The sequence below is a fragment of the Myotis lucifugus genome, unplaced genomic scaffold (genome assembly GCF_000147115.1).
Source record: "Myotis lucifugus unplaced genomic scaffold, Myoluc2.0 scaffold_485, whole genome shotgun sequence".
Lineage (NCBI taxonomy): Eukaryota > Metazoa > Chordata > Mammalia > Chiroptera > Vespertilionidae > Myotis > Myotis lucifugus.
Genome location: NW_005871533.1, coordinates 59,681 through 79,876, shown reverse-complemented (window position 1 = coordinate 79,876; position 20,196 = coordinate 59,681). Strand labels below are relative to the sequence as shown.

At 52.0% G+C, this 20,196-nt stretch overlaps 2 protein-coding genes across 4 annotated transcripts in view; both read right to left on the bottom strand.

The window, feature by feature from the left end:
* Positions 1-712: 712 nt before the first annotated feature.
* LOC102428332 lies at positions 713-7,852 on the bottom strand. 3 transcript variants are annotated; one of them, XM_023744777.1, is made up of 6 exons: positions 7,403-7,852; positions 4,178-5,302; positions 3,065-3,160; positions 2,675-2,908; positions 1,660-1,822; positions 713-1,462 (listed from the first exon to the last, which is right to left on the bottom strand). In XM_023744777.1, the coding sequence occupies exons 3-6, from the start codon at positions 3,119-3,121 to the stop codon at positions 1,341-1,343; spliced, it is 576 nt and encodes a 191-aa protein (XP_023600545.1). In that variant the 5' UTR covers positions 3,122-3,160; positions 4,178-5,302; positions 7,403-7,852; the 3' UTR covers positions 713-1,340. The 3 variants fall into 3 exon arrangements, with proteins under 3 accessions (XP_023600545.1, XP_023600544.1, XP_023600543.1); XM_023744776.1 differs by having other exon boundaries at positions 1,319-1,822; positions 4,178-4,846; positions 5,138-5,181; XM_023744775.1 differs by having other exon boundaries at positions 1,319-1,822; positions 4,178-5,181.
* A 1,156-nt stretch (positions 7,853-9,008) lies between these two features.
* Positions 9,009-20,196, bottom strand: part of KCTD2 (potassium channel tetramerization domain containing 2) — an 11,929-nt gene continuing 741 nt past the window's right edge. The window contains 5 exon segments of the mRNA XM_006103410.3: positions 9,009-11,698; positions 12,416-12,541; positions 14,491-14,586; positions 16,715-16,806; positions 18,625-18,733. Of these exon segments, the coding sequence (XP_006103472.1) occupies positions 11,669-11,698; positions 12,416-12,541; positions 14,491-14,586; positions 16,715-16,806; positions 18,625-18,733 (453 nt within the window). The 3' untranslated portion in view covers positions 9,009-11,668.

Here is a 20,196-nt window from a genome sequence, read left to right as displayed (position 1 = left end):
GTGTGAAGGTAACTCTTGGACCAGATTCCTAATTCTATTAATGCCTCGGATTCCCCCCCATCTCAATGGCTACAGGTGGTCTGCAGGCGGGACAATATAGAAGAATTTATACGTAATTTGTTTCTTTTTCTTGGGCGACTTATTTTTTATGCTTCCCTGTATAATTACAGTGCCAATCACTGACTTGTGCAGAAATATAAAATCATCTGGGAATCCTCACTTTTTTATTGACTCCGTTGGCTGAGGGATTTTCACGGGACCCCCGTCTCTGGGCCCTCACTCTCCGGAAATTCTGTTTCTCTGTTACTAATGTTGTGGCCTCACCCCATAACAAAGAAACAGAATTTCCGGAGGACGAGGCCCAGAAATCAGGATTTTAAAAAGATTCCCAGGTGATTCTCATGTGCAGCCAAGGCTGAGAACCACTGGTTTAGAGGATGAGATGGTGTTGTCCCAAAGCCCACCGTTTCTCTCCTCTCTCTCTCTCTCTCTCTCTCTCTCTCTCTCTCTCTCTCTCTCTCTATATATATATATATATATATATATATATATGTAATTTTTATTTTTAAAAGAATAGTTTATTGATATTTAGAGAAAGAGGAAGGGAGACGGAGAGAGAGAAACATTAATGTGAGAGTGCATTAATTGGTCTCTTGCATGCTCCCCACCAGCCGGGGATCAAGCCTGCAACCTGGCCATGTGCCCCTGACTGTCAACCTCCTGGTGCACTGGATGACGCCCACCCAACTGAGCCCACACTGGCCAGGGCGAAAGGCCCACCTTTCTAGAAGCGTTGAGCGCGGAGGCGCCCTCCGTGCCCTCACCAGACCCTCACACAATCTCCCTTTTTATTCATTCAGGATGCAAGGTAGAGGGGAACTGAGGGCGAGTCAAGGGCTCCCGGAGGAGGTCACTCAGAGGGAGGGGTCACCAAGGGCAGTGCATCCCTGACCCTGGAGGTCGCATGGAGTCCTTGGGCCTGGGCCCCCCAGCCCAGCCTGGGTGAGGGAGGGCTGTGGGAACGTCAAGTGGGAAGGGAGACGGAGGCGGAAATGGACAGGTCTGCCGACTGGCTTGGCGAAAGCCCAGGGAGGTGGTCAGGCACCCACGGAGGACAGGGTGGTGCAACACTGGGGCCAGGGAAGGCTGAAGGGCCTCTGGGCAGTCGGTGAGGCCTTGCCCCACCCGTGGGGTAGGACAGGGCAGAGTCTTTTCTTTCCTATCAGGGCCTCGGAGTCACAGGCCAGTCCCTCTGAGGCCTCCAGTCCCAGGCAAGAGAGAGCTGGCATCTCTCTGGAGCCCTGGCCCGAGTGGAGGTGGAGCTGGGGAAGTCGAGGCACCTAGGGGCCCTGCTCCCTTCCTCCCCCACTGCGGTGGGACCCCAGGACTGAGGACTCACACTTGAGAAGTGTCTTCCTGTCCACGGTGGGGGGCAGCACCTCATAGGAGTTCATTTTAATGCCTGTGGAGATGGAGGGCTCTGCTGAGGACACGCCCAGCCCAGCGGGCTTCCAGGAGGAGGCGTCACCTGGGGAAGGTGCACACGGGCCGGCAGGGCCCTCGACGATGCCCGGAAACCACCCCAGCCACTGCCCTGCAGGGCTGTCCCTGCCCCAGAATGACAGGGAGTGTCCAGTGGCCCAGGCCGCAGGTACTGACCCTGCAGGAGGAGCTGGTTGATGAAGCCGAGCCCCATGCCCACCAGCCGGCTCCGGAGCTCCGCCAGGGTCTGGGGCAGCTGCAGGAAGCTCTGCTTCTCCTCCCAGCTGGTGCCCATTAGGGGTTCCATGCAGTCTTGGAAGTTCTTTAGCCTGGGGAACTCCTGCGTGCAGGGAGGGGCGGCGAGAGTGGTACCACCTTTCACCAGGGCCCAGCAGATGCCAAGTGTCCCTGCCTGTGAGGGGCTTGGTGGTGCCCAGAGCGTGGGGCAGGTGGAGAAACTGCCGCTCTCAAACCTGGGCCTCTCCCTCCCCAGCTCCTGGCGTTTGGACATCGTAGCTTAGGGCTTTGCCAAAGGCCTGGCCTAGTGCATTACACAGAGTGATTTTTAGAAAACAGTGCTGGCAGGACTTCTTCCAGCCTCTAATTGCTTAGTGAAAAACCTTGCCAACGCTTCCTGGTGGGGGGGGACAGGGGAGGAACAGCCCTCGAAGTCTGCTCGGGGGTGCGATGGCCGCTGAAGGAAGGGGAGCTGTGCTAGGAGTTCCAAGCACAGGGCTGGGGCAGCCCCCAGCCCTGCCCAGAGAGAAGGCTGCCCCCCAACCTTCACCGGACCCCCCAGCTACCCTGCCTGGTACCCCCCTGCAGCAGCACCCAACCAGGCTGTGGCGCCAGGCCAGGGCCGGGGAAAGAAATGGGATTTCAATCCGGGCTCCGTAGATTGTTCTGTCTCACTTCCAGCCCTGCCTGGGGGCGCGTGGAGAAACTTAGCCGGTCAGATGCCCAGAACCCTAGGGTACATCCCATCTGTTCCAGGGAAATGAAGGCAGGAGCGTTAGGGTCAGGCTGGGTGCTGAGGTGGAGGAAGCCAGGGGGGTGGGTGTAAGCTCAGGACAGATGACCTGGGAGGCAGGGGAGTGGACCAGTGACGCGCCCCAAACGCTGATGGTGTGTCTGTGGGTGGAGGAGTGGAGGCTGTGGCAGGGCCTGGCGCGGAGGTGGGGTGGGGTCTTGCCTGCAGAAACTGCTGGTCACTCGGGTTGGTGAGCAGGGTGCGCAGCCAGATGCTGTCCGCCTCCAGCTTCAGGAGCCAGTTGTGGCTCTGCTGGATGGAGCTGCCCAGCTTCTCCAGGGCGGCGGCCTCCTCTTTCTCCACAAAATCCAAGACCTTCGTCTGCAGCTGTTTGACTTCCTGGATGATCCCCGAGAAGCAGGACTGCACCTCATCTCGCATTGTCTGGATCATTTTCTGGGGGTGGAGGTGGGAGGGTGCATAGCGAGGCATCTCTGAGCTCCACCCTGCTGTCCGCCTGGCCCCACCCCATCCCCTCCACGCCCTCAGAGTCCCCTCCGCCTGACGCCGGGCATGGGGACGCCTGAGCCTGGGGCGGGTGGGCACCCTTACCAGCAGAAAGGCCACCTGCTCGCGGTGCTTCTGGCTGTCGGAGGTGATCATTAGCATTTGGTTCTCCACGTTGGCCTGGACCTGCCGCAACTCCACCTGGGTGACAGGGTGAGTGGAGGAGAGGGCCCCTGAGTGGAGGAGAGGGCCCCTGATTGCCTTCTGCAAGCCGCCCCATGTTCAAGCCCAGAAGAGATATTCATTCCTCTTACATTCCAAAGAGGTTTCAAGGAGATGAGGATGAGGATGAGGATGAGAAAGAGCAGAGCTGAAGGGGTGCCAGCTGAGGGCCCACCCCCCTGCTCTAGGTCTCTCCCCGTTTTTAGGAGTCAGGTTCTCTGCTCCTGACAGGAATGACCTTCGGGTTTCAGGTCACAAGAAGGGGTCAGTGGCTTGAGAGGCCTGGGAGGCAGTGGGTCGAAAAAGGGCACATCAGGTGGGGGGCCCTGGGCTCCCGGGGCAGCACTGCCAGGCCAGTCCTACATACGCCTTTAGTCTCCCCTGCCCGGCAACGGGCGTGTCCGTCTCACGACGTATTACAGATAGAACCGCGCTATTCCAAGTGCCTGTCCAGGAACTGCTGCTGACCCGCAGCAAATGAGAAGCTCGTGCCAGACGGTAAATCAGCTCACTGCTCTCTCGCTGAGAAGGGCTTGCCAGGGAGAGGGTGTCAGCTCATCACACAACAGTGAGGAATTGGCTCGCGTCCCGGCCGAGCTCCTTGCCACGGACCATGGACAGTGACTGTGTTGGAATAGCGCTGTTCTAGGATGTACGTGATAGAATGTCCTCACATAGGACGTCATGTTTGTAGTTTTATATCTGTTCTTTCAGCCTTTCCTTTTGTTCTGAGCAAAAAAACAACAACCCCAAAACCCACTGATCATAGGATTCATCCAGGCCATGTTGGGTCCTTATTCACTGGACTGGCCAGCACTGCTTCATGTCACGGCCTGACCCTCTTGGCCATTGCTCTAACGGCTGCAGAATTTTCCTCCTCGGAGGTGGGGGGGGGGGGTGAGGGGAGGAGCTTGCGAAAGACTTTCATCTTCAGCGAAAGACTCAGAACCCCAGGCCCCTGGCTCCCGCCTGCTCCAGCCGCCGCCCCAGCCTCACCTCCCTGCGGGCGCGCTCCTCCTGCAGGGGGATGGTGTCGTGGTTCCTGTGCTCCTCCAGCAGGCAGGTCCCGCACACGCAGCAGCCTTCCGTGCGGCAGTACAGCCCCCGCAGCTTGCGGTGCTTGCGGCACAGGCAGCTCTTGAAGTCCCACAGGGCTCCAGGAGCTGGTGGTCCCGGAACACCTGGTCCTCCGAGTGGCTGCGCAGGTGCTTCTCGCACAGGGAGGCCATGCACTGCAGGCACGACTTGAGGGCCCGGCGCTTCTGGGGGCCGCAGAAGTCGCAGGGCACGTCCCGGGGCCCGGCCAGCTTCCAGGAGGACGCCGAGGCCGGGCTCTTGGCCTGGGTGAAGCAGGTCACCATCTCCTCCAGGGTGACGTTCTTGCAGAGGCGCGGCCGGGAGGAGAAGCTCTCTCGGCACTGGGGCAGTAGAGCGTCTCGCCCTCGGCCGCCTGGTGGTCCCAGAACCCCTGGAGGCAGGTCATGCAGAAGTTGTGGCCGCAGGCGGTGGTGACCGGGCTGTGGAACACCTCCAGGCAAATGGGACAGAGGACTTGGTCCTCAAACTTGCAGAGGCTGCCGCTGTTCCTCAGCGGGCGCTGGCCTGGCGGAGGTCTGGAGGGCTGGGCCGGGGGCTGCGCGGCTGGGACATGGTCCTGGACGGGCTCTAGGGAGACGGAGCAAAGCCATGCGGGAGCCTAGGCAGGAGCGGAGGGGGCCTTACAGGGGTACGACACTCCTCTGAGAAGCAGCTGTCTGCCCCTGGGGGACAGGGACTGTGCCATCAGTCAGCCCGAAGCGGGGACAGAAGTTGGGGATTGTGTTCTCCTTGTCCCAGACCCAATTCCTGGAACAAGTCCTGGACAAGAGGGTGGATGGCAGACAGCAGTCACGTGACAGGGGAAAGGAACCACTTCCTTGGCCCATCAGCAGGCAGGTAGGAAGCACAGGTACTTACGTGAAACTCTCTGCATGTCAGGGAAGGCCAGAGGCGTGGCGGCCCTGTCGGGAGGGAAGAGAACCCGTGGGCACTCGGGTGCAGGGCCCTTGCCCCTGGTCCCATTTCACCAGCTGCTGGGAGGGTCCCCATCAGTCTAGGGCAGCGGTTCTCAACCTTCTGGCCCTTTAAATACAGTTCCTCATGTTGTGACCCAACCATAAAATTATTTTTGTTGCTACTTCATAACTGTCACGTTGCTACTGTTATGAATCGTCATGTAAATATCTGATATGCAGGATGGTCTTAGGCGACCCCTGTGAAAGGGTCGTTCGACCGCCAAAGGGGTCGCGACCCACAGGTTGAGAACCGCTGGTCTAGTGGGTTCCCACTCCACGCTTCAAGCTCTCTGGGTCTGATGACCACCATCTCACCTTTCCCTTCGGCTGTGTTTTGCAGTCTTCCTATCAAGTTGCCCCCCCCGCCCCCCGCCCCCTGAAAGACTGCCTGCAGTTTTGCTTCCTGACGTCACAATTCAGGTGGGACCAGCCCCAGCATCCTGCTTGTGACGTCAGCAGGGAAAGGTGTACGGCTGGGCCTGCTGCGGCGAGCATGCACGCTGCCTGTGACAGGCTATTCCTCCTTCCGGAGCCTGCGCTCCAGGAGGCAGAGCCGCTGTGCACCTGGGGCCACTTGCAGTGGACTTAAGGGACTCCTTACGAACCCGAGAGGGAAAACAGCAACTCAGTGGCAGAAGGATCTTGGGCAGTTCGTTAAATCTCTCTGGACCATGGTTCTCCTCTTATGAATCAACAGGGTGGTGGTAGGTGATAACATTTCAAGGCCCCCTCTTGGTCTAGAGTGGATTGATCCCAACATTATCTGATGGATGATCCTAAAGATTGTTGCTTCCCACTCTGGTCCTGACCCTCAGGAGGAAAAAGGGGACGAGCAAACTGAAGAGACCCTCATTACTCTAAGGCAGTGATGGCGAACCTTTTGAGCTCGGCGTGTCAGCATTTTGAAAAACCCTAACTTAACTCTGGTGCCGTGTCACATATAGAAATTTTTTGATCTTTGCAACCATAGTAAAACAAAGACTTATATTTTTGATATTTATTTTATATATTTAAATGCCATTTAACAAAGAAAAATCAACCAAAAAAATGAGTTCACGTGTCACCTCTGACACGCGTGTCATAGGTTCGCCATCACTGCTCTAAGGGCTTCTTGTTAGTCTTTCTGTTTCTTATTCTTCCCTATCCAACAGGACAAATGTCCTGAGATGTTTGCAATATATCACTTTCTTGCTTCAAAAAGCTATGAAACTTAGATTTTGAGCTGCCAGATTTGACTTGGAGGAAATAATAGCCTCAAAAGAAAGTTCACAAGGGCAAAAGCTATCATTAAACTTCCACCATAAAATCAACATGGGAAACAATGAAAATATTTTTTTTTAATTGTCATTTGAATTTTTAAAAATGTTTTACTGCTTTCATTTTTTTAATGTATTTTTATTAATTTCAGAGAGGAAGGGAGGGAGAGAGATAGAAACATCAATGATGAGAATCTGATTGTCTGCCTCCTGCACACCCCACACTGGAGATAGAGCTGGATACCTGGGCATGTTGCCCTGACCGGGAATTGAACTGTGACCTTCTAGTTCATAGGTTGATGCTCAATAACTGAGCCAAACTGGCTGGGCCTTAATTAAAATATTTTTAAGTAAAATGAAAATAGAAAACTTGGGCCCTAGCTGGTTTGGCTCAGTGGATAGAGTGACTGTCAGCCTGCGGACCAAAGGGTCCCGAGTTCGATTCCGGTTGGGGGCGCATGCCTGGGTTGTGGGTTTGGTCCAACCTGCAGGAGGCAGCCTATCAATGATTCCCTCTCATCATTGATCTTTCTTTCTTTCTTTCTTTTTGTAATTTTATTTATCAATTTGAGAGAGAGAGAGAAACATCGATTTTTGTTGTTCCACTTATTCCTTAGTTGGTTCTTGTTTGTGCCTTGACTGGGCATCAAACCCACAACCTTGGCATATCAAGATGATGCTCTAACCAACTGAGCCACCCAGCGAGGGGCTCATCATTGATGTTTCTATCTCTCTCTTCCTCTCCCTTCCTCTCTGAAATCAATAAAAATAAAAAAAAAGAAAATAGAAACTTGGAAACAACTTAATTGCACTGCATAGAAAACCGATCAAGGAATTAAACTGGCTTAATGGAGTAACAGTTCCCTCCAGTGGAAAGCTTTCCTGATGAAAATGTGTGGTGTGATTCTTACTGAAAGTTTAGCTGGAGGCTGCCACCTGGGCTTTGTGACTGAGCAGGTCCGGCCACACTCAGTGATCTGTTCCAGGCGCTGGCGCTGCCTGCAGCCGCCAGCAAGCCCTCCCTGGAGCATCAGCAGGCAGAACGCCAGGGTTTTGGAGTAGATCCTCGCCTTCTCTTGCAGATGAACTCTTCTCCTTTTGAGATGCAGCTCCTGCAACCTAACCATGGACATCAAGTGACCACAGGGCCTGAACTGCCCATCACAAACAGGGTGCCCTCTCACCCCCTCAGCCATTTGAGGAGTAATTACCATTGCTCAGGAATAGGTGTGACTCTTTCAGGCCCCGGAACAATGACTGTTGGCATTGTGCTGCCTCCTGCCAGGGGGAGGAAAGGATCTTTATTATTTATGTATTTTTTTTATCCTCACTGGAGGATATGTTTATTGATTTTAGAGAGAGGAAGGGAGACAGAACCATGGATGTGAGAAACATCGATCGGTTTGCCTCCCATACTTGCCCCAACCAGGGATCGAACCCACAACCTAGGTATGTGCCCTAACCCTCAACCTTTTGGTGTCTGGGATGATGCTCCAACCAGCTGAGCAACCGCAGCACTGCAGCTTCTCAGGCAGGCCAGGCGTAGCTGCTCCCAGCAGTGTGCTGCTTTTCTAGTTAGACCCAGCTTTCCTGAGCCCTGAGATGGCGGCATCTCTCGCACAGGGCTCCTCCGCTGAGCCTCCTCTTCATCATCCTAACTTCTCCCCTTTGCTCCTGGGCCCTGGGAGCGTCTTGTAATCCCTACAACCTTCCCCCACAACCTGTTAACCACTGGGGTCTCCATCTCATTGGACCCTGGCTGATACAACCTTGTGCCTTGTTCTTGACCTTTGTGTACAGTTGTCTCTCTATTGGGCGTGGGGGTGGGGGGAGGCGGGGAAGACGAAGGCCTTTTAAGGATCTCACACCCTGCCTGATGCCTAAAGTGAGGGGTTCTTCACTTGGTTACTGGGGGTCACCTCACATTTCTCACCCTCTACCTTGCAAAGAAAATGGGCAACCTAGTCACTTATTGTCTTCCAGGAGGACTGTTTTTCCCTTAATAAGCATCTCACCCAGCCGGTGTGGTCATTTGGTTGAGCGCCATCCCCATGAACCAAAAGGTCACAGTTCGATCTCAGTCAGGGCACATGCCTGGGTTGCGGGCTCCACCCCCAGTAGGGGGCGTGCAGGAGGCAGCTGGTCCATGTTTCCCTCTCATTGATGTTTCTATCTCTCCCTCTCCCTTCTTCTCTCTGAAATAAATAAAAACAAATGAAAAGAAAAACCACAAAAACACCTCATACTCCTCCCCCATCTCTTTCCAGCCCTGTGGGTAGCCCATCTGTCCCACCTTCTGGTTCTCAGCACTGAGTCCTTTCAGATTCAGGAAAATCAAAGTGGGAGGAAGGAGGCCCAACACCCCCTTGGGCAGTTTGGCAGCAGGAGAAACCAGGCCTTTGCGGGAGGCCCTGCTGGGAAAGGTGCAGTTCACCTCCAGGGAGGCCTTGGAGAAGCATGAATGGTGAGTGGACACAGGAGCTGGCGATACCGGAAAACACACCAAAGGTCTCGAGATTCAGCAGTTCGTTTCATGTTTATTGACCAAAAGGAAAAAGGAGGTCACACCATTCCAGACTCTTCAAACACTCAGTCATAAAGGGCACCCACAGGTGACGGGCATGGTCCCTACGTCTGGATCGAAGGCCACGCTGCAGGGTGTGGGTGTCCTCTCGGCCCTACCCCCTCAGCAGCTGTCCCTTCCTCCCGACAACCCTGAGATCAGCTGCAACTGCAGGAACGAAGTCATTCTAGAGGGACTGGGCCCACCTCACTGCCAAGGTACAGAGCAGGTTCTGAGGACACGACAAGCCCACTACTGTCATCACTACTGTCATTCGGATGCCGGCTGCTCCCTGGGCCTGGCCTGCATGGCCTGTGGCCACAGACCTGGGCAGAGAATGAAGCAGGAAGACTCCCCACTTGGCAGCACTGGGAAGCTGGAGAGGATGGGTCACTGGTCATGTGACACCCCCAAGCCAAAGGCCAGACCTCTCTCTGAATTAGCCAGACTCTACCAGGGGGAGAGGCTTTTAAGAAAAATACTCCTTGGCTCATAAAGGATTTGGGTAAAATACTTTTCCAGAAACCTTATGAAACAAATCATCTGATTCTGGAGCACTAGAACCATTAAAGGGTCCCTGGGCTGCCAGGAGGGAAGCTGGGTGAAAGCCAGCCCTCCAGGAGATAAGAGATACCACTTAGGCCTGCGTCTCAGAGCAGAGCAGGGCTCGGCAGTCCTCTCACAGCCCCGCTGTGGGTTTCTGCGAGGAGAAATGCATTCCCGAGGGCTCGCCGTGCCTGCCTCTCGCCTCCTCATCCTGTGGCCTGGGACCAGGCTGGTCATCAGCATGCCCAGTGCCCAGGAAGCACGTCTCATTGGGCGCGTCCATTTGAGGTTCCTTATTCCAGTTGTCCAAACAGCACCTCCTCCAGTCCTCTGTCCTGTCAGAGCCGCTTTTCCCTGATACATTTAAACCTTTATTTTCCCTCCCGACAGATGACAGGATGGATGCCTACAACCTTTCTGAAAGGTGACGGCTTTTACTGTAGGCGGAAGTTCCTCGACATGTCACAGCTGTAAAAATCCTGGGCACCTGCCAGGCTTCTGAGGTGCCAGCGTGCAGCCTCGTCTGTCAGCAGACACATGTCTGTCCTACTTTACACAGAGAAATAAGGTCAAAGTGAGAATTCTGGGCATGCGCAGGTCACAAGCTCAAAAGACACTTGGCACAGTCTATACTCACATCCAAAAATGGCGACCCCAGGCCCCCTAGCAAGCAGGTGAGCTGCGGGCGGAGGGAACCTCAGCTCTGAAGAACCGGAAGCGACTGGCTGGAGGTGGCGTACAGATGGCGTGTTCGCGAGGCGCCTTCCCCTTCTCTGGCCCACCTGCCACACTCTGGGAGCCATCGGGGGAAAGACAAGGCTTCCCGGCCCCCACGCATTCACAGCTGCTTCAGACTCAAAGCTGAGAGAAGGTCCGGTACAAGCTCTGCGGCCACAGCTCTGCTCCCCCGGGGCAAACAAGCGTTTGGTCAAGGGCATGGCCCTCCATAGAAAGAAGTGACGGTGCGGGCGGGTCAGGGACAGGGCGAGTCCTCAGACGGCCCAGCAAACGCATACGCACTAGCGGGAAGGTGTGGGGTCACGGACAGGGCTGCCAAAGTGAGAGACCAAGAGACACAAACAAATATTACATGTTCAGTCAAGGCATTTCCAGGAGACAATCACAGAAATAACACTTTGGACACCGTCACAGGACACATGTGGCAACTCTTAAAGAAACAGCCATCCCCACCCAAGCCACCGGGGGGTCCAAAGTCCCTTTAGCCCAGTTTAAAAAGTCCAGGAAGGAAGAGGGACCAAGGGAGGGTAAGAGAAGGCTGCAGAAGCGGTTACACCAACTACCTCCAGCTCCCATCTGCCCATCCCATTCAGTGCAGAATGCCGCCCGCCTCCACCCTCTTCCTGGCAAGAAAGCCAGCCGCCTGGACAGCCCAGGTTGCTGGACAAATGGGGCAAAGCTGACTGTGGCAGCAGCTGAACGGCCCGAACCCCGAGCAGCACTCCCCAGCCTCCAACCACAAGCAAGGACGCCCCATCCTCCCTTTCCTCAAAGAGGCTTAGTTCATAGGAATGTGGGGTACTCCCTCCTTTATCAAAACCCTCAATTCAGTTCGACAAATGGGAGCTAGACTCCTTTGCGTCTGCTACATTAGTATGCGGTGCATCGAAGGAAGGGAGCGTAGTGTTACAGAGCGGCTGGTGCCAGTGCCCACCTCGGCACACGCAGGTGAAAACCAGGCACAGCTCAGGGACAGTCCGCTCACTGCTCTGGCTTCCCAGAAGCACAGGCACGGCCAAGAGCAGGCCTTCCTCTCCCCTCCCCCGGGTTCCAACTGGAAACCCAGCCCAGATGCGGTTGTAAAGCTTTGTTATAACACTGGCGAGGAACACAGAGCAGGTTTCTGAGAAGGTTTTCTGCAGCCGGAAGTTCCATCTGTTTTCAGGTTCCTGTGGCTGGGGTGGGGGTTCCTTTGGTTTGGCCAGAACACACTCCATGGGGGGCCAGGCTCAGCTTTGCTTTGCAGGAGCTCAGTTACTGTACAGGAGCGAGACTGAACTTCAAGAGGTGCTCCGCCAGGGCGCTCTCTCCACGTCTAGGATTCTGGCGTTTACATCCGAGATCCTCTCTCCTGAAGAATCTGGAAGTGGAAGGTGGGGAGAGGGCTGAGGCTCGGACTCTGGATGCAGACTGCTTTTAGGCTCAGCTGCTAAGCAGACGGCTGAAGAAAGCAAGGAGACCCACCGCTTCCCACTGGCCCCGGCGAGCAGCACCACAATCCGTTACCCAGGAAGCGAGCAGGACTGGAGCCCACCCCTCCCTAAACTAGCTGACGGCGGCGGGGCCAGCGGTGCTGTGGGACCACTTCTCCCTGCTCCAGGGAACGGGTCAGGCATATGTGGGCGACTTACAGAGTGTGTCTGTGTTTCAGGGGGCCCACTGGGGGGATAGGTAACTGTGTACAACACTTTTCCAGTAACTTAAGAAGCCACCAAGGTAACCTAATACCTTTTTTCTTGAGGCAGGAAAAAGAACAGTTTCAAATAATAAAAGCAACAGCCGGTACTTCCCAATGCTGAGGTTCAGAATGCCAACCTCGGGGGGGGGGGGGGTTAGGGGGTAAGCCCTTCTTTTTCACTGATTCAACAGAGCCTGGGAACAGCCTGCCCTTCTCCGTCCTGTTTTCTAACGAAAACCCCTCTCACCGCTCATAAATCTTGATTTAAATTACAACAATCAGAAGACCCAAATGAAGGGGAACCGCAAAGCTGCCTTGAGAAGGGCCGGGAGGAAATGAGACAGGGCCCCTGGGGGGGCAAATGAGTCCCACGCAGATTCTGGTGAAGCGGCCTCTTACCTTTGCCTTTTCACTGGGCTCTATGACGATGCCGTTGGTGGAATTGTTTAGTTCTCTGGAGACGACACAGAGGAATTCTGCCTGGTCCTCGTTCCCGTAGTTATAGGAAGACCCGATGTTGATGAGCTGATAAAACAAGGACCTGGTGAACACGCGGGACCTGACACCGCCCAGTGCCACGGAACCCACGCCTGCGGAGTGACCGCGCGGCTGCCTCCTCAGCGGATGAAGGGCCCTCTGGGACCGTCAAGGCCCCAGTCACTGGATCTCGGTCACTCATCAGGGCGTCGTCAGCGCGGCTGCCCCAGAGGAAAAAAGTCCGATTTCTGCCACCATCTCCCTCACCCGAGCAGCTGACACCCGAAGGCAGCAGCTGGAGTCACATGACCACATTCCTTCCAGCAAACACAAAGGGAAACAGAATGTTTCTGTGAATAAAAATGGACACTGCTTCAGCCAGAACACCTACACACATGGCTCATCTGGACAGAGGGCGAGCCGGGAGCCTGGCGCCCGGAAGGCCGGGGAAAGCCAATCACTGAAGCGCTACCACAAACCACATGCTCCTGGTAGCTTTCACCTTTTTGGAGAACTGAATCCGGGCTTTAATTCTAAGTAGGAAATACACCTGCAGAAGAAGCTGAGCCCAAGGGTGAGGTCTTCTTGGCGAGCCCTTGGGGCCGCAAGTCAGGGGACCATGACTGACATGCTGTATGGCTGGGTGGCAGATGCCTCAGCCCCTTTGTGCCTTAACTTCCTCACCCATATAATGGAGTCACTGAGAGCACACTTGGTCTTCCTACAGGACATGAATACTTTAGCCCTGGCTGGTTTGGCTCAGTGGACAGAGTGTCAGCCTATGGACTGAAGGGTCCCAGGTTCGATTCCAGTCAAGGGCACATGCCCAGGTTTCGGGCTGAATCCCCAGTAGGGGGTGTGCAGGAGGCAGCCAATCAATGATTCTCTCTCATCATTGATGTTTCTATCGCTCTTTCCCTTTCCCTCCTGCTCTGAAATCAACAAAAATATTTTTTTTTTTAAAGAATACTTTAAAAACGTATTTATAACATCCTCTGCTTAAGACTTTAATCAGGGAAACACTTCTGGAGTGGAAGTATGGCACCATTTTGCAACCCACACCTGACAAGGACTAGGAGGACACACAGGCAGAACTGATTCTGCAGTGGGAGGTCTGTGGGAGGAAAAACCCAGTATCGGTTCTGAAGACAGAGGCACGAAAAGGAACTTCTGAGAAGGTAATTTATGGTGACAGTTCAACCGGCCTCTTAAACTCTACATGAAAATTGGCACGACCCAAATAAAATTACAATATATTCATTCTGTTCATGCTCAGCACCCGTGTTTTGAAGAAAGTAGATGAACAGAACAATTCTGCCATCTAATGGCACAAAGCTACAAGGACGGAAGCCACAGCCCAGGGATGCTAACCGTGCGTTTGATTCCTTTCCTATAACTGCAGCTCACCACGCTTTCTCTGCCGATTACACATATACCCAGGATGATAAAGTTCTGACCCTGGGGCAAGCAAAGGAAGGGCTATTGGTGAATCATAGTCTTCTTTAGGTAATTATTCTAGAATGCATCCACACGCATTTCTGAAAAAAATCCCTCTGGGGGAGGAAAAAAAGAGAGTCCTGGCCAGTGTGGCTCAGTTGGTTGGACACTGTCTTGTGCACCAAAGGGTTGCTGGTGCGATTCCCAGTTGGGGCACATGCCCAGTGGGGGCAGGCGTGAGGCAGCCATCGATGTTGCACTCTCACACTGATGTTTCTCTCTTCTGCCTTCCGCTCTCTAAAACGCAATGAACTATTACAAAAAAAAGGGAGAGAGAGAGGCATTTCAAGCCCAAACAAGCTGGCTGACTCCCTCTAGCACAATCAAGTTGAAACCTTGGTTATAAACAATCCACACTGAGTAGCTCTCTTTCCCATGCTTTTGAGCAGGATCACATGGGGCCCTACCGAACTCCCGGGTTGTTAACTGGCTACGGAGGTCAGTGTTTGGCCTGTGGACTCCCAGGGAGACACTGGGGTTGTATTACTTAAGAAACATACCTGTTCGAACTTCCAGCCGTCAGACATGGTGGAGACCATCTGTGTCAGCTCCTCTTCTTGGCACTGCAGGACTCGGTACACGTGCTTCACTGGGCCCTGCGACAACCACGGACAGTGAGGCTAAAAGAACAAACACTGAAAAGGAGTTTGCTTGGAATATTTTCTTGGCAGCCAACCTCTAACCCCTTTTACAAGCAGCACTGTAGCTTTTCAATAACAATTTATCCAAAAAACCAAAGGGTCCAGGGATATGAATCAGTGGGGAAAATCATTCTCAAGTGGAGAGGGATGAGTTATGTTCTTAGATTTCCTCTATTTTCCTAAACAGAAAATAGAGTAAACTTACTCTGGACAAGAAAGCCACATGTTCTTCTAAGCTGCTCATGTCTAACATCCATGCGGAAAATGTAGATTATATTTTGGTTTATTGGCAGTGACACCTTATCATGGGAATAACATATGAAATAGGAACCCATCACATACACATTCCAGCGACCTTTACCCTCTGCCATGCTACCGGACAGTGGAAGTGTCGCAGTGGAAGATGTGACATTCTGCTACAGACCGAGGAATAAAAAATAAACCCTTGGGATCTCCTGAGTGATAAGTGTCTTTCATAGGCTAATGGCCGGTCACCAGAGACACCAAGCATGATGAGAGGGTTAGAATTTTCAGAATATCTCAGCTCTTAAAGCTCTACAATATGGAAAGGTGCCCTGTAAATATAATATGAGGTGGCTAGATCCTATTTCACTGGTAATCCGCTAACCAACTGGAAATTCATCTTTGATATTAAAGCAGCCTTTCAGCCGGCAGCTGGATGGAAACCAAATGAACAAGCCCTCCTTTCCACCTCTGCAAACGGCTGGAGACAGCGTGACGAGAGTTCATTTTTTATTCATTTTTTATCACAGGTGTCAGTTATTCCATTCAGAGCCAGAAAACGGATCTATCAAGTCAAACACACAAGGAGCAAGGAACTATTTTTTACTGTGGAAAGAAATGTACTGCCTCCTTAATCACAGGAAAATTCTACGTTGCAGCAGATCAGCTCTCAGGAAAGCCTCCACCACCGGAAGCTGCTGGGGCAGGAGGCACGTCATGCTGCAGGCCAGACGGTCAGTGAGGTCTGACCCTGCCTGTTACTGCAGTTGTACTTAAAGTACAGCCTCATACATGAAAGGGGGTGTCTGTGTTTCCTGCTAGACTTCCAGCTTCTTGAGGGCATGGAACTTCTAGTGGTCCTAGAGTCCCAACGGCCTAATCGAAGCTACTGTGGCCTCTTAAGACACATGGATGGGTGACGTGACATAAAATAAGCCGAGTATGCTCTATGTCTTCCCTTCCCAAACCGGGTGGGAAATTGTGTTTCACTTTTGTTACTATTATCTACTGAGTTAATACCAAAATCTAGACTTCATAATAAAACAAGAAGCTTGGTATTATTTCCTCAGGAGCACAGTAGACAAGCAGCTTCTAAAGCAGTGGTTCTCAACCTTCCTAATGCCGCGACCCTTTAATACAGTTCCTCATGTTGTGGTGATCCCCAACCATATAATTATTTTCATTGCTACTTCATAAATGTAATTTTGCTGTTATGAATCGTAATGTAAATATCTGATATGCAGGATGTATTTTCATTGTTACAAATTGAACATAATGAAAGCATAGTGATTAATCACAAAAACAATATGTAATTATATATGTGTTTTCCGATAGTCTTAGGCGACCCCTGTGAAAGGGTCGTTCGAACCCCAAAGGGGTCGCGACCTACAGGTTGAGAACCGCTGTTCTAAAGTCTACACCATGAGACTGGTTTCAGGTGGCTGGCAGGAGCCGGATGTGATGTGGCCACACATTGAAGGCTGGTCCTAACCAAGAGCCGCCACCAGGTGCAAGCGGGACCTGGCTGGTCTTCCCGTGGAGGGAGACAGATGCTCCATCCGCGAGAGCAGGTTTGGGACCTCCCACTGCCATATGGTGAGCAGCTGCAGCCTCCCATTCTTCTACAGGGACATGAGGCTGTTTTGTTTTCTTTGTTATTTCTTCTGTTTTTTTGTTCTGAACAAGTCTGGTGGAGTACATGCTGCCGGCCTGGCAGACGGACAGTTTTCCACACAGACCTCAGGCTCTGAGGGCAAGTCATCCTTTCCTAACTACACCCAGACACATGGACAGACAGCCACTCGAGGTAGTTTCCCCTTAAAAATTCAAAATCCATTACTTGGGAAGTTCTGTTCTCATTGTCCCGTATCCTTTCCTTAACCAGCCGCACAAGAGAAGCGATGTTGTAAAACTCTGCCTCCTCCAGCACACCTAGAACAAGGACCAAAGTGTAGTTAGAGATGTGCGAACTCCCCCGAGAAGAGCAGGAAAGGCTGGCCTTTGTGTCTGGAGTGCACATGTTTGCCAAAAGCTGCATTTTTCAAATGCAAGCCTAGCCTCTCTCCCTCAGCCTGGAAATGCTTCGTTGCTGTTTAGGGCGTACCCATCACCTTTGCCCAACGGAAGGGAGTCAAGCAGAAGGGTCTGGCCTGTCCACCCCCTTTCACCTTTAGTTTCCTACGGGCACCTTCCCTGACTCTCCCTGTGCCTGCCATTGGCTGCAGGACACCTTGACCGTATATCACTTAGTTCCCGGAACTAGTCACGTTAGACAACTCCCGAGCTTGCAATTTTTACCTGAGTTGCAGTTTGTCCTAAAAATGACCGGGGGTGGGTTGTGTGTGTAAATACATGTGGACCCAATTTAACAGAATGCTTATTATTTGAACAATATAAAAGGCAATCAAGGGAAGAATCCCATGCTACATAAAGTCAAAGACTTCAGACAGGACAACTACATGGGATATGTGATCCTGTACCAGGAAAAAAATTTACTATAAAGGCCATCATTGGAATAGTAGGCAAAATTGGAAAGTAAGCTACAGATAAAAGTGTTCATCAATATTAAATTCCCTCAATTTGATCACTATACTGTGGTTATGTAAAAGAATAGATTTGTTCTTGGGAAATATCCATTGAAGTATTAAGGGGAGAAGTCTAGAATCTATTCTCAAATAGTTCAGAAATAACCCTGTGGGAGGGGTGGAGGATGGAGAGGCAGGAGGAGGAGAGAGAATGAATGAATGATAATGCAAATATGACCAAAACATGTTAAAAATTGGTGAGTCTGGGTAAAGGGAGTTCTTTGTACTATTCTTGCCCTTTTCTCCTAGTTTGAAATTATTTTAAAATAAAAGTTTTTGAAAAGGCATTAGAAAAGAACTGCATTAAGAGTCCTCTTTTCAAGAAACAAGATTACCCATGAGTTGGCAATTGTTGAAGCTGGATGGATGGATGGTGAGTGCATGGAATTTACTGTGTCATGCCCGTTACTTCTGTATGCATTTGAAATGTTTTGTAAAGAGGGCATTTACAAAAAGAGAGCAAGTTCTCTTTTCTCTGGTAGAAACAGAGGTGTTTTGCAGCTGCTTAATTAACCAGCACAGCCATTACAGCTTCCTTACTCAGCGAACATTCCCGATCAGGGTGCCCCCGACTCAGGGACAGGCCCCAATCTTCGATGAGACCAAGCCAACCACGCCTTTTAGAAAGACATCTAGGCCCACTTAGTCTAAATGCCCTAAAAACCAAAAAGATGAGGCCGCTGATGAGGTACCTGACAATGGATTGGAGAATGAATTAGGTCAGCTGCAAAAATTGACAGGGAGGCATGAGATCAGCCTTAAAAGAAATGAGGCCAAGCCTTTATTATTTCTTTACAGCTGCAAGTTCAAACTAAAACAAAAAATATAAATAACTAAATATCAGAGATGTGCTGCTTCAGGCTATGGACATTCACTGCTAGCGTATAAGCAACTGTAAAAAGGGATCCTGAAAATTCTGCAGGTTTGGAAAAAACTCCCAAAGCTACCTCTTCCCCTTCTCATGAAGGTGGATGAACAGAACACGACGAGGCTCCCTTCAACAAGACTCCCTCAGACGTCACTAAGTAACGGAGGCTCCCTGCTCACTTTCATAAATCTTTACTATCCCTGCACACGAGCGCGACAACAGTCTCAAACAAATGTCAAAGCTGTGAACAGACTCAACCTGAATTCTGAAAATGCCTGGTTCGAACGCGGCTCTTACCTTCTTCTGCCAGCTCCTTCGTGATGATGAGTTTCCCGTGGCGGAGGTAGTTTAGGATAGGACCAAAGTAGGTGGGGTCCCTGTCAATCAGGTAGGCCCCCGTCTCATCCTGCTGACCAAACACAAGGTTGTCACTGTGGAGCTTTCAGACCAAGTCAGGACAGGGTGTCAAACCTGGTCACAAACCATTAGTGAGAGGGCAAGTTCTGCTAGACGTTTGCTTATCACAAACTACGGGCAGGAAGGCTAGTTTTATGTATCTGGCCCTTTAACATAATTTAAGGCGAGGCGTTCCAGATGTACAGTCATATCATCTAGGCGTTTACTTCAACTTCTGAAATATTTACTTGGACACAACGACCAATTTTTCTGGCTATTTTTTTTTTTAAGAAAGGGAGGAAGAAAACGCCATAGTTGTGGTTAAATCTCTGCTTGAGATGGACATTCTGAACCCCCTACTGTCCCTGAATCATATTCCTAATTCTAAGAAAACCTGTTTAGTTGGCAATGCTCCCGCGCTCAAGGCCAATGTCCTGCAGTGCCAGCTGCACCTTGCACACCCAGCTCTGTGCCCAGAGGAAGCTTGGTGCTGCCAGGGCTTGGCTCTGAGCAGTTTTAATCCTACTCATCTTTACAGTAAAAGAAACAAGAATAAACTGGGATCTACTGCAAGAAGGGAGGCTTAGGGCAGATAAAAACGATTCCTTTATAAGCCAGGGTTTTGGAATCTCTTTAAAGGTAGGGCAGGACAAGTTTCTATCAATCTGAGATTTATCAGAGGAGAGGTCAGAGATAAATAAATGAAACCGACCCATGTTTACCCAACCCCAAGTCTGTTTCAAGGTAACAGGCTGCATGTTATATGGGCTACAAGGTGATGTAAGCAATGATCGATTCCTTTAGGTTGGGAACTGAAAGATGAACGTGTCAAGTTAAAAAAAAAAATTCAAACAACAGTTCAAACTGGAAATGGGTTAAGTCTCTTGGGTCGTCTCAAGCCTCTGGTTAGCAGCTATGCATCTTGCCCAACAGCATTCCTGTCTTCATTTCCCCTGGATCTTAACCAGGGGTCTTAGGTTGGCACCGGAAATGGTAACCTCCTCCCAAGGAATGGATCTGATCTCAAGGATGGACCTGACACAGTGACTGCTCCCAGCGCCCAGCTCCCAGCTCCGGGACCATGACCCCGGGAAAGCAGTGTGATGGCAGCAGTCAAGCCACCCTCTAACCCAGGCTTTCACCCAACTTGGCAGCGGGTCCGAGAGGAAGTCTGAGAAAGCTACAAAGATGCCTTGGCTCGCCCTGACCCAGTTCTGGACGGATCTGGCACAGGCAGTGAGGGGCTGACGAGGAGCCAGGGGAAAGCTCAGGCGGACCCGAGGGGCTGGGATGGGGTGGAGAGGAATATGGAGCCGGGGTCTCGCGCGTGCGGGTGGGCGGGCGGTGCGGCGAACGCGTCGCTGAGACCGAAACGAAGGTGGGGTCCGGGAGAAACCCTGGGTGCGCCAGAGGATGGGCGAGAGAGCTGCCGGGGTAAGAGCTTGAAGTGGAGGAGGGGCCGGGGTCCAGGCC